This window comes from Oncorhynchus masou, chromosome 6, assembly GCF_036934945.1.
Source record: "Oncorhynchus masou masou isolate Uvic2021 chromosome 6, UVic_Omas_1.1, whole genome shotgun sequence".
NCBI lineage: Eukaryota > Metazoa > Chordata > Actinopteri > Salmoniformes > Salmonidae > Oncorhynchus > Oncorhynchus masou.
The window spans coordinates 55,126,857-55,139,540 of NC_088217.1; the positions used below are offsets into that span (position 1 = coordinate 55,126,857).

General features: G+C 40.6%; 1 protein-coding gene across 1 annotated transcript in view; it reads left to right on the forward strand.

Annotated features, from left to right (window-relative positions):
• Window positions 1-12,684, forward strand: part of LOC135542308 (SRSF protein kinase 1-like) — a 47,635-nt gene that overhangs the window by 15,452 nt on the left and 19,499 nt on the right. The window contains exons 3-4 of the mRNA XM_064969186.1: window positions 7,068-7,189; window positions 7,945-8,053. Coding sequence (XP_064825258.1) covers window positions 7,068-7,189; window positions 7,945-8,053 — 231 coding nt within the window. The remainder of the gene's footprint in view (window positions 1-7,067; window positions 7,190-7,944; window positions 8,054-12,684) is intronic.

The following is a 12,684-nucleotide window of genomic DNA, read 5'->3' on the forward strand; positions in this document are numbered from 1 at the left end:
CAGTGGAAACACCTTCTCTGGGGTGATGAATTACGCTTCACCATATGGCGGTCAGGTGGACAAATTTGGGTTTGGTGGATTCCAGGTAAGCACTACCGTTTTCGGCTAGGCCCCTTAACTCCTGTGAAGGGAAATCTTAATGCTAAAGCATATAATGATGTTCTAGATTATGTTCATGTGTTTTTAACTTTGTGCAACCCTTTGGGGAAGGCCCTTTCCTGTTTCAGCATGGCAATGCCCCTGTGCACAAAGCGAGGTCCATACAGAAATGGTTTGTCGAGATCGGTGTGGTAGAACTTGACTGGCCTGCACAGAGCCCTGACCTCAACTCCATCGAACACCTTTGGGATTCATTGAAACGCTGACGTCGAGCCAGGCCTAATCGCCCAACATCATTGCCCGACTTCACTAATGCTCTTGTGGTTGAATGCTGTAGGGACTTGCTTCCAATGTTCCAACATTTAGTGGAAGGCCTTCCCAGAAGAGTGGAGGCTGTTATAGCAGCAAAGGGGGGACCTACTCCGTATTAATGCCCATGATTATGGAATGTTTGACGAGCAGGTGTCCACATACTTTTGGTCATATAGGGTAAGTTTCCTGTATCTTTCTTATCTCTCAGATATAGGACAGACACTTCAGAACAAAGTTCCTTTTTTGGGGGGGGGGCGACGACAACTATCTGTTGTACCATGTAGTGAATCTGTTATTCAATGTGTTTGTATGGGCTAAAAGCAGTAAGGCCAAATACAATTTTTCATCAAATAAGATATATATATATATATATATATATATATATATATATATATATATATATATATATTTTGATACTTCAACTTTACAATTCCAAATCAAATAGCTAAAGGATCCTTGGTATGACCTTCTTAAAACAATTCCATATAGCTTACTAGAAACCCCTCCCCCCGGCTTTGACAGGGCTTTGAATGTAATGGGTTAAAGTCTGGCTACATTTTATAAATAATAAAAAATATATCCCATTTAGCAGACGCTTTTGTCCAAAGCGACTTACAAGTCGGCTGGGGCCACTACTTTTACATATGGGTGGTCCCAGCGGGAATCGAACCCACGACGCTTGGCGTTGCAAGCGCCATGCTCTACCGACTGAGCCACACAGGACCCCTCTGGTTCCTGCCTCATGTCAGCATCGGTTTGGACATTTAGCTGTAGCCAATATGCATATCACCTATAATTTGACATTTTTATATATGTACATGACAAATAGATTTTAATATTGTGCCAATGTTGGCCTCTTCTGATCGAAGTCATTGATATTGTGATTACATTTTATATATATATATTTCTTGTCCATTCAGACAGCTTAAATATATATTCTTGTCTGATATATATATATATATATATATATATATATATTGATTGATTGATTGATTGATTGATTGATTGATTGTCCGGGACAAGTAAAACATTTATATATATATATAAAAAAATATATATATATATATATATATGTTTTACTTGTCCCGGACAAGAGGACAAACACTAATGTCGAGCCGTGTGTGTTTTCGCGAGTGTGTTAAGTGGGGTGCGTGTGTGTGTCAGGAATGAATGCAACAGCAGCTGTGACGGTTGCTCATCAATGGAGACGGGATAATGTTGGTGACATCGTCTACACGTCCTTCCCTTTCATAATTGTCTGGCACCCTCTCTCGCTCCATCTCATTCTCCACCCCTCTCTCCCAACTAGGGTTGTGAACTTTTAAACGACATGGGGATCGTTAACGTTGAGACGATCCCGAACCAAATCTTTTTATTTTTTATTTTTTACAAAATTAGAATCTGTGTAGTTATCACACAACTACCACTAAAAGGAATGGATCATCATCATCGGAACATTTTCATTTTCAAAATGCCTAACGTAACAATGCTATAACTTTAGTAGGAGGAGATGTGCATCTTTGAAATGATTTGCCGTGGATATAAAGCTCTCCATTGGGAGAATGTCAGACGGTGAGACAGGGAAGTGACTGCGGCGACATTTGGTTTAAATGAGGTGGTTGCTAAATAAATGCAAACCTTGTAAGGTGGATTTTAATTGACAGTGACTATGTGAGAATGTTGCTTGTTTATTTCTGGTGTGTGTTTTGTTGTGTAGGATGATGGATCCCTGTAGCCTACAGCTGTTGTGGATGAGGAACTTGGCTCTTTCGCTATTAATCTTTCCTTGATTCCTTGTATCATCTTCACTTCACCTACTTTTCAAAACGCTATGAGAAGGTTATCAAGGACGGGTGAATTTGTAGTTGTCCCTGAGGTTCAGAATAGTGTTGTTATACTTGATCCCAGTCAGCTGACATTGAGTTTGTCAGCAGACAGGAGTTGGTTAGTTGGTGATACTGGTGGGTTTGAGGTGTGTGTGTGTGTGTGTGTGTGTGTGTGTGTGTGTGTGTGTGTGTGTGTGTGTGTGTGTGTGTGTGTGTGTGTGTGTGCGCGCGCGCGCGCGCTCGAAGAAGGAAATGGGGCGAGAGTAAGTCAATACTCATTTTCCTCACTAAGTTTTCCTCAGTAGACTTCCAGTGTTGAACAGAAAAACACCAGACAGTGTCTTAGTCAACAACAAAAAATGGGATGTGCTGCTCTGTTTTCACCCACTGATTACCCCATGGCGAACATCAGCCTCTCGAGCTGACTGGAGAACTTGCACACCCGCTGTGGCTTAGATATAGAATGAATTATAGTTCTATGGGCTGAGGTCCCATGTGTCTGAAGGCGTAAGTACACTACACGATTTTTGCCCAGTCTACAGACCCTACTCCAGAGAACTTCTCACATTTAACTATTCAGTCAAGCCAAATTGTATTGAACTTGTAACCATATATAGTAAATTCAGCTGGTGGCACAATCAGGTCAGAGTCATGCTATATTCTTCTAGGCAGGTTTGCACGTGTAGTGGGGAAATCATTAGGGTTTGTTCCCTTCCAAGACGATTCGATATGTCTAGGTACAGTGCATTCGGAAAGTATTCAGACCAATTGACTTTTTCATCATTTGTTACGTTACAGCCTTATTCTAAAATGGGATTCAATACATTTTTCCCCACATCAATCTACACACAATACTCCATAATGACAGAGAAAATGGATTTAAACTAAAATAAATCAAATCACATTTTATTTGTCACATGCGCCAACAAAATGCTCGCTTTACAACCCTTAACTTCTTGACGCACCCATCCCTTTAGTGGGATCATTTTCATCAACAAATTCAAATTAAATTACAAAAAATATTTAATTTTCATGAAATCACAAGTGCAATATAGCAAAACACAGTTTAGCTTGTTGTTAATCCACCTGGCTAGTCAGATTTCAAAAAAGCTTTTTGGCAAAAGCATACCAAGCGTTTATGTAAGGACATCTCTCTCAGACAAAACATTACAAACAGCTAGCAGCCAAGTAGATTGGTCACGAAAGACAGAAAAGCAATAAAATGAATTGCTTACCTTTGATGATCTTTGGATGTTTGCACTCACGAGACTCCCAGTTACACAATAAATGTTCCTTTTGGTCCATAAAGATTATTTTATATCCAAAATAACGCGCCAACCAAATGGAGGTATGTTCAGAAATCCACAGGATCGAGCAGTCACGACCAGGCAGACAAATTCCAAATAGGGTCCGTAAAGTTCGTAGAAACTTGTCAAACTTTTTCTATAATCAATCCTCAGGCTGTTTTTACAATATATAACCGATAATATTTCAACCGGAGCTTCTTCAATAGGAGGGAGAGAGAAAATGTCTGCTCCAAACTGTTGCGCATGCAAAACGCTGCTGGCACCCATCCATACAATGACACGATGTGATCCTTCTTGCTCATTTTTCAAAATAAAAGCCTGAAACTATGTCTAAAGACTGTTCACACCATGGGAAAGCCATAGGAAACAGAATCTGGTTGATACCTCTTTTAAATGGAGCGAAGGCAGGCAAAGGAGCAGGTTTTCGCCTGCAATATCAGTTCTGTTATACTCACAGACAATATTTTGACAGTTTCAGAAACTTTAGAGTGTTTTCTATCCTAATTTGACAATTATATGCATATTCTAGATTCTGGGCCTGAGAAATAGGCAGTTTCATTTGGGTAGCATTTTTCATCCAAACATCAAAATACTGCCCCCTACATTCAACCGGTTTTAAGTATTCAGACCCTGTGCTATGAGAATTGAGTTAAGGTGTATCTTGTTCCCATTGATCATCCTTGATGTTTTGTACAACTTTGAGTCCACCTGTGTTAAATTCAATTGATTTGGACATGATTTGGAAAAGCACACAGATGTCCACATCAGAGCAAAAACCAAGCCATGAGCTTGAAGGAATTGTCCATAGAGCTCCAAGAAAGGATTCGAGGCACAGATCTGGGGAAGTGTACAAAAAAATGTCTACAGCATTGAAGGTCCCCAAGAACACAGTGGCCTCCATCATTCTTAAATGGAATAAGTTTGGAACCACCAAGACTCTTCCTAGAGCTGGCGGCCCAGCCAAACTGCACAATCAAGGGGGAAGGGCATTGGTCAGGGAGGTGACCAAGAACTCGATGGTCACTCTGACAGACCTCCAGAGTTCTTCTGTGGAGATGGTTGTCCTTCCGGAAGGTTCTCCCATCTCTGTAGCACTCCACCAATCAGACCTTTATGCTAGAGTGGCCAGACAGAAGCCACTCCACAGTAAAAGGCACATGACAGCCCGCTTGGAGTTTTCTAAAAGGCACTTAAAGGACTCAGACCATGAGAAACAAGATTCTCTGCAAGATTGAACTCTTTGGCCTGAATGCCAAGCGTCACGTCTGCTGTGCAGCGTTGCTCCCTATCCAACCTGACAGAGCTAGAGAGGATCTGCAGAGAAGAATGGGAGAATCTCCCCAAATACAGGTGTGCCAAGCTTATAGCGTCATACCTAAGAAGAGTCTAGGCTTTAGTCGCTGCCAAAGGTGCTTCAACAAAGGACTGAGTAAAGGGTTTGAAGACTTATGTTAATGATATTTCAGTTGTATATTTTTTTCAACATTTGACAAATGGATGATAACCTGTTTTTGCTTTGTCATTGTGATATTGTGTATGGATTAATCCATTTTAGAGTAAGGCTGCAAAGTTATAAAATGTGGAAAAGTTACTTTTCACTGACAAACTCAACAATAATCTGTCTAAACTGCGTGCGCTGTCTTTCCTTCCTACTATAGGCAATGCGATTTAAAACAAGCCACAACCTTTTTTGCCTTCAAGAGGTGCCCATTGCATCCAGAATTGTAATAGCACCTCGCGTGTTCAAGATGATCAACCCTGCCTATTTTGTTGTATTCCATTACAAGATATTCCATTACAATTTAAGTTCCTAACACTTTTAAAAACAACTCCAAAACCCCGCTCCCTCGCCAATGAATTCTTGCTTTCTTGCCTGACAAAAGAACTACAGAGTTTTCCAATGTGAGCTGATTAGTTACGAAGCTGGGACAGTTTCCGCATGATTTGCATCGGTCGAAACATGACAAAACAAGCAACTTGTTAGCTGGCTATGTAAACAAATCCAACTCATCAAATTTATTTATAAAGCCCTTCTTATATCAGCTGATATCTCAAAGTGCTGTACAGAAACCCAGCCGAAAAATGTTTGGGCTGCCCGAGCGGAAATGCCGTCGTTACAGAGGCAAGCGATGGGGATAATGAGATTAATGCGAAGGGAAAACTGGCCACCTCTTCCTTCCATTCTACTGGCTAATGTACAGTCACTTGATAATACGATGAATGATCTCTGATCCGATTTGCTACCAACGGGGGGACTGCAATATTCTTTGCTTTTCAGAAACATGGCTCTCAGACAAGATACCCCCCACGGCTAAATAAATTACAGACAGTGTCACCAGCGAAGCACTAGCACACCACCACCTCCATGCTTCATGGTGGGAACCACACATGTGGAGATCATCCGTTCATCTACTCTGCGTCTCACAGAGACACAGCGCCTGGAACCAAAAATCTCAAATTTGGACTCATCAGACCAAAGGACAGATTTTCACCTGTCTAATGTCCATTGCTCGTGTTTCTTGGCCGAAGCAAGTCTCTTCTTATTATTGGTGTCCTTTAGCCGTGGTTTCTTTGCAGCAATTCGACCACAAAGGCCTGATTCACGCAGTCTCCTCTGAACAGTTGATGTTGATGTCTGTTACTTTAACTGTGAGACATTTATTTGGGCTGCAATTTCTGAGGCTGGTAACTAATGAACTTATTTATCTTCTGCAGCAGAGGTAACTCTGGGTCTTCCTTTCCTGTGGTGGTCCTCATGAGAGCCAGTTTCATCATAGCGCTTGATGGTTTTTGCGACTGCACTTGAAGAAATTTTCAAAGTTCTTGAAATTGACTGACCTTCATGTCTTAAAGTAATGATGGACTGTTGTTTATCTTTGCTTATCTGAGCGGTTCTTGCCATAATATAGACTTGGTCTTTTACCAAATAGGGCTATCTTCTGTATACCAACCCTACCTTGTCACAACACAACTGATTGGCTCAAACGCATTAAGAAGAAAATAAATTGTGCAAAGCTGTCATCAAGGCAAAGGGTGGCTTTGAAGAATCTCAAATATAAAATATTTTGATTTGTTTATCACTTTTTTGGTTACTACATGAATCCATGTGTGAATCCATGTAGAAAATAGCAAAACATTTAAGAAAAACCCTGGAATGTGTAGGTGTGTCCAAACTTTAGACTGTTACTGTATATGAGCCCTGGTCAAAAGATGTTTACTATAAATGGGTGCCATTTGGGATACAGACACAGATTCCTCTATCACTTTGGCTGATTTGATTGAATGTACAAAGGCATCACAGCTGTCGATGGGGTACTATTTAGAGGCCTGACCTCCCAGCTTCAGGGAGCACCAACAGGACATACTTTAATATATATGTCACGTTTTCCGACCTTAAAAGTAGAATGTCAAAATGGAACCACGTCCCATGACATCGGTTGTGTAGATCCAGCAGCTATACGCCTCAATCCCAAGTTAACGGAAAAGGCTCATCTAACCCTACCCTCTCTCTCTCTCTCTCCAGACCAGACCCTGCGCCGCGGGGAGGTGCGTCCAAGCAGAATGACTCTCCTATCCCAGACCAGGATGAGGAGATACTGGGCTCTGATGACGAGGAGCAGGAGGATCCCAACGACTACTGTAGAGGTATGATACACTGTGTACACACACACACACACTCTTGTACAGCGCTTGGGGGGAAACACAATTCAGTCTCATTCAAAATCCAATTTTTCCCTAACCTGTACTCTTAACCTAACCTTAACCCAAAAACCGAACCATAACCTAACCTAATTCTAACCTTAACCCCCTAAAAGTAGCATTTGACCTCGTGGCGACTAATAATCTATCAATCAAATTGATTGATGAAGCCCTTTTTACATCAGCCGACATCACAAATTACTTTACAAAAACCCAGCCTAAAACCCCAAACGGCAAGCAATGCAGATGTAGCAGCATGGTGGTGAGGAAAAACTCCCTACAAAGGCAGGGGCCGAGGAAGAAACCTAGAGAGGAACCAGGCTCTGAGGGGTGGCCAGTCCTCTTCTGGCTGTGCCGGCTGGAGATTATAACAGTACATGGACAAGATGTTCAAACATTTGTAGGTGACCAGCAGGGTCAAATAAGAATAATCACAGTGGTTGTAGAGGGTGCAACAGGTCAGCGCCTCCGGAGTAAAAGTCAGTTGGCTTTTCATAGCCAATCATTCAGTTAGAGACAGCAGGTGCAAAAGCGAGAGAGTCGAAAACAGCAGGTCTGGGACAAGGTAGCACGTCCGGTGAACAGGTCAGTGTTCCCAGTTGGTGAAATGTTTGCTTACTATTCTTGTGGGGACTTCTAGTTAAAGTTAAACACGTCCATACACAGTCACACACACCAACTACCATATGTTACTATTGCAGGAGGTTACCACCATGTGAAGATAGGAGACCTGTTCAATGGAAGATACCATGTGATCAGGAAGCTGGGCTGGGGACATTTCTCCACTGTATGGCTGGCCTGGGACATACAGTAAGTGCTGACGGTGTACAGTATCTATAATATCTGTCTAACATACACTGGAGCTTGGAATTCCCTGGATTTCTGCATAAATTTAGCATGAATTTTGATCCGAGCTTCATCTAAGTCACAATAGACATCTGCTTAAACAAATAACACACAAACAATTATACATTTGTCTGTCAGTGTTTGTCTATGGAGATTGCATGGCTGTGTGCTCGATTTTATATACGTGTCAGCAACGGGTGTGGCTGAAATAGCAGAATCTAGTAATTTGAAGGGGTGTCCACATACTTTTGTGTATATACAGTTGAAGTAGGAAGTTTACATTCACTTTAGCCAAATACATTTACCCTGACATTTAATCCTCGTAAAGATTCCCTTTAAGATAGTCTTTTAGGATCACCACTTTATTTTAAGATAGTGAAATGTCAGAATAATAGTAGAGAGTGATTTATTTCAGCTTTTATTTCTTTCATCAGATTCCTAGTGGGTCAGAAGTTTGCATACATACAATTAGTATTTGGTAGCATTGCCTTAAAATTGTTTAACTTCGGTCAAATGTTTCGGGTAGCCTTCCACAAGCTTCCCACAGTAAGTTGAGTGAATTTTGGCCCATTCCTCCTGACAGAGCTGGTGTAACTGAGTCAGGTTTGTAGGCCTCCTTGCTCGCACACGCTTTTTCAGTTCTGTCCACAACTTTTCTATTGGATTGAGGTCAGAGCTTTGTGATGGCCACTCAAATTCCTTGACTTTGTTGTCCTTAAGCTCTTTTGCCATAACTTTGAAAGTATGCTTGGGGTCATTGTCCATTTGGAAGACTAATTTGTGACCAAACTATAACTTCCTGACTGATGTCTTGAGATGTTGCTTCACTATATCCACACAATTTTCCTCCCGCATGATGTGTTGAAGGAATTCTAAATTCCTCTGTATTATTTCCCAATCAGAATTAAATACTCTGTCAATGCATTCAAAGGGTTTGTAAGACCCTATTATTTCATAAGAATTGACAGAGCCCCGGTCTTAAAAGTCAGGTAACAGCGTTTAATTCAAGAGAGTACTGGTACATACACATTTTTCCACAGGTTATAAACTGAAAATGACGTCAGCGTTTTCTAAATGTTCTCTCTCTTCATGACACTGGTAGAGAGGCCCTATAGTTCTCGAGCCTTCCCTCCTCGCCTGAAGCCATGGTCAGTCAGTGTAAATCAGCATTCAAGACAGTCTGGAGAAAGTCCGTCCCTACCATCTGGAGATAGTTCATTCATTTGTACAAAGGAACAGACCGTCATTGTTACTAAACTCTTGACCACATTCACTTCAGTACTGGGATCAGATAAGAAAATTCATACATATACATTAACATTTAGTATTTTAATTAGTACATATACAATAACATAAGTGTATTCTGATTAGTACACCCTGATTGAAATGTATACATAATTAGTCATTATAGATAATAAATTCCCTTAACATGATGCCATCTATTTTGTGAAATGCCCCCCGCCCCTTGCAGCAAAGCACCCCCACAACATGATGCTGCCACCCCCGTGCTTCACGGTTGGGATGGTGTTCTTCGGCTTGCAAGCCTCCCCCTTTTTCCTCCAAACATAACAATGGTCATTATTGCCAAACAGTTCTTTTTTTTATCAGACCAGAGGATATTTCTCCAAATAGCACGATCTTTGTCCCCATGTGCAGTTGCAAACCGTAGTCTGGCTTTTTTATAGTGTTTTTGGAGCAGTGGCTTCTTCCTTGCTGAGCGGCCTTTCAAGCCATGTCGATATGGGACTCGTTTTACGGTAGATATAGATAATTTTGTACCCGTTTCCTCCAGCATCTTCACAAGGTCCTTTGCTGTTGTTCTGGGATTGATCTGCACTTTTCGCACCAAAGTACCTTTATCTCTATGAGACACAACGCTTCTCCTTCCTGAGTGCACAAAGTAGATGTCCTAACCGACTTGCCAGAACAATAGTTTAACAAGAAATTTGTGGAGTGGTTGAAAAACTAGTTTTAATGACTCCAACCTAAGTGATTTTAAACTTCCGACTTCAACTAAATAGTGTACCAGGACGAGAGTTTTCAGCACCGCGGCCCAACATTTCAAGGAGATGGGAGTGATCCTACAGAACGGATTCTTTCCAGAAGTGAGTCCCAGGATGGTCAAATGTAGGAAGGAATTCTATCAGGTGAATAAAGAACGTACCTCCAAGAATATCCCCTTTGCACTGCTTCAACCTGCAACGATGAGAATCGTCCATGGTGGACAGAGAATTACTTGCTAAGGAGACACCAGTGATGTAAGCTCCCACTATCCATGTAAACGAGCTATTTGTTGTCACCAGAGCAGGGACATATTCCTGACATTTTCATTAATGTCCTGAGTGAACAATATGGCTAAGATGGTAAATCGTACATCATCAAAAGTTAATGGACTGAATGGACCTGTTAAACGAAAATGAGTGCTTATGTACTTGAAAAAGATAAAGACCCATGTTGCGTTTTTATACAAGAAAAACATCGAACAGGCAGACCATAAGACTTTAGCGCGAATGGGTGGGACAGGTCTTTGCCTCTTCATTTAACACAACGACACTGGCAGTAGCTGTGTTGATCAATAAGAATTTACCCTTCAATGTAACGAAAACAGTTATTGATCCACTGGGACATTATGTAGTGGTCCATGGAAGAATGTGTACTGCGTCTTGAACCGTGCTAAATATATATGCACCTAATTACATTTTTATTCATAATTTCAGGGAACACATTTAGTTAGGGTCGACTTAAATTGTCTGGATCCGATGCTGGCTCCTCAACTAAATTAACCTCATCGACTGAGTTGGCCAAATGTACTTTATCATTTGTGACAGACTTAAATTTGAAAGACACAACATCGTTTTAGAGAATTTGCCATTACATCCAACTGGCCTCACAACTGCAGACTAGAGGTTGACCGATTTATGATTTTTTTTTTAACCGATACCGGTTAATTAAAAAAAATATATTTTTTATTATTTATTTATTTATTTGATTGATGTATTATATATAGTATTTTTTAAATGTATTTATAATAATGACAATTACAACAATACTGAATGAACGCTTATTTTAACTTAATATATCAATTAAATCAATTTCGCCTCAAATATATAATGAAACATGTTAAATTTGGTTTAAATAATGCAAAATCAAAGTGTTGGAGAAGAAAGTAAAAGTGCAATATGTGCCATGGAAAAAAGCTAACTTTTTAAGTTTCTTGCTCAGAACATGAGAACAATGAAGACTGGTAGTTCCTTTTTAACATGAGTCTTCAATATTCCCAGGTAAGAAGTTTTAGGTTGAGGTTATTATTGGAATTATAGGACTATTTCTCTCTATACCATTTGTATTTCATATACCTTTGACTATTGGATGTTCTTATAGGCTCTTCAGTATTGCCAGTGTAACAGTATAGCTTCCGTCCCCCTCCTCGCCCCTACCTGGGCTCGAACCAGGAACACATTGACAACAGCCACCCTCGAAGCATTGCTACCCATCTCTCCACAAAAGCCGCGGCCCTTGCAGAGCAAGGAGAACAACTACTCCAAGTCTCAGAGTGAGTGACGTTTGAAACGCTATTAGCGCGCACCCCGCTAACGAGCTAGCCATTTCACATTCGTTACACCAGCCTAATCTCGGGAGTTGATAGGCTTGAAGTCATAAACAGCGCAATGCATTGCGAAGAGCTGCTGGCAAACGCACGAAAGTGCTGTTTGAATGAATGCTTACGAGCCTGCTGCTGCCTACCACCACTCAGTCAGACTGCTCTATCAAATATCAAATCATAGACTTAATTATAACATAATAACACACAGAAATACGAGCCTTGGGTCATTAATATGGTCAAATCCGGAAACTATCATTTCGAAAATAAAACTTTATTCTTTCAGTGAAATACGGAACCGTTCTGTATTTTATCTAATGGATGGCATCCATAAGTCTAAATATTCCTGTTACATTGCACAACCTTCAATGTTATGTCATAATTACGTAACATTCTGGCAAATTAGTTTGCAATGAGCCAGGTGGCCCAAACTGTTGCATATACCCTGACTCTGCGTGCAATTAACGCAAGAGAAGTGACACAATTTCCGTAGTTTAATATTGCCTGCTAACATTAATTTCTTTTAACTAAATATGCAGTTTTAAAAATATATACTTACGTGTATTGATTTTAAGAAAGGCATTGATATATATGGTTAGGTACATTCGTGCAACGATTATGCTTTTTCCGCAAATGCACTTTTTTTAATCATCCCCCGTTTGGTGAAGTTGGCTGTCTTTGTTAGGAAGAAATAGTCTTCACAGTTCGCAACGAGCCAGGCTGCACAAACTGCTGCTTATACTCTGTTGCACAGAACGCAAGAGAAGTCACAATTTCCCTAGTTAAAAGAAATTCATGTTAGCAGGCAATATTAACTAAATGTGCAGGTTTAAAAATATATAGTTGTGTATTGATTTTAAGAAAGGCGTTGATGTTATGGTTAGGTACACATTGGTGCAACGACAGTGCTTTTTTCACGAATGCGCTTGTTAAATCACCCGTTTGGCGAAGTAGGCTATGATTCAATGATGAATTAACAGGCACCGCATCGATT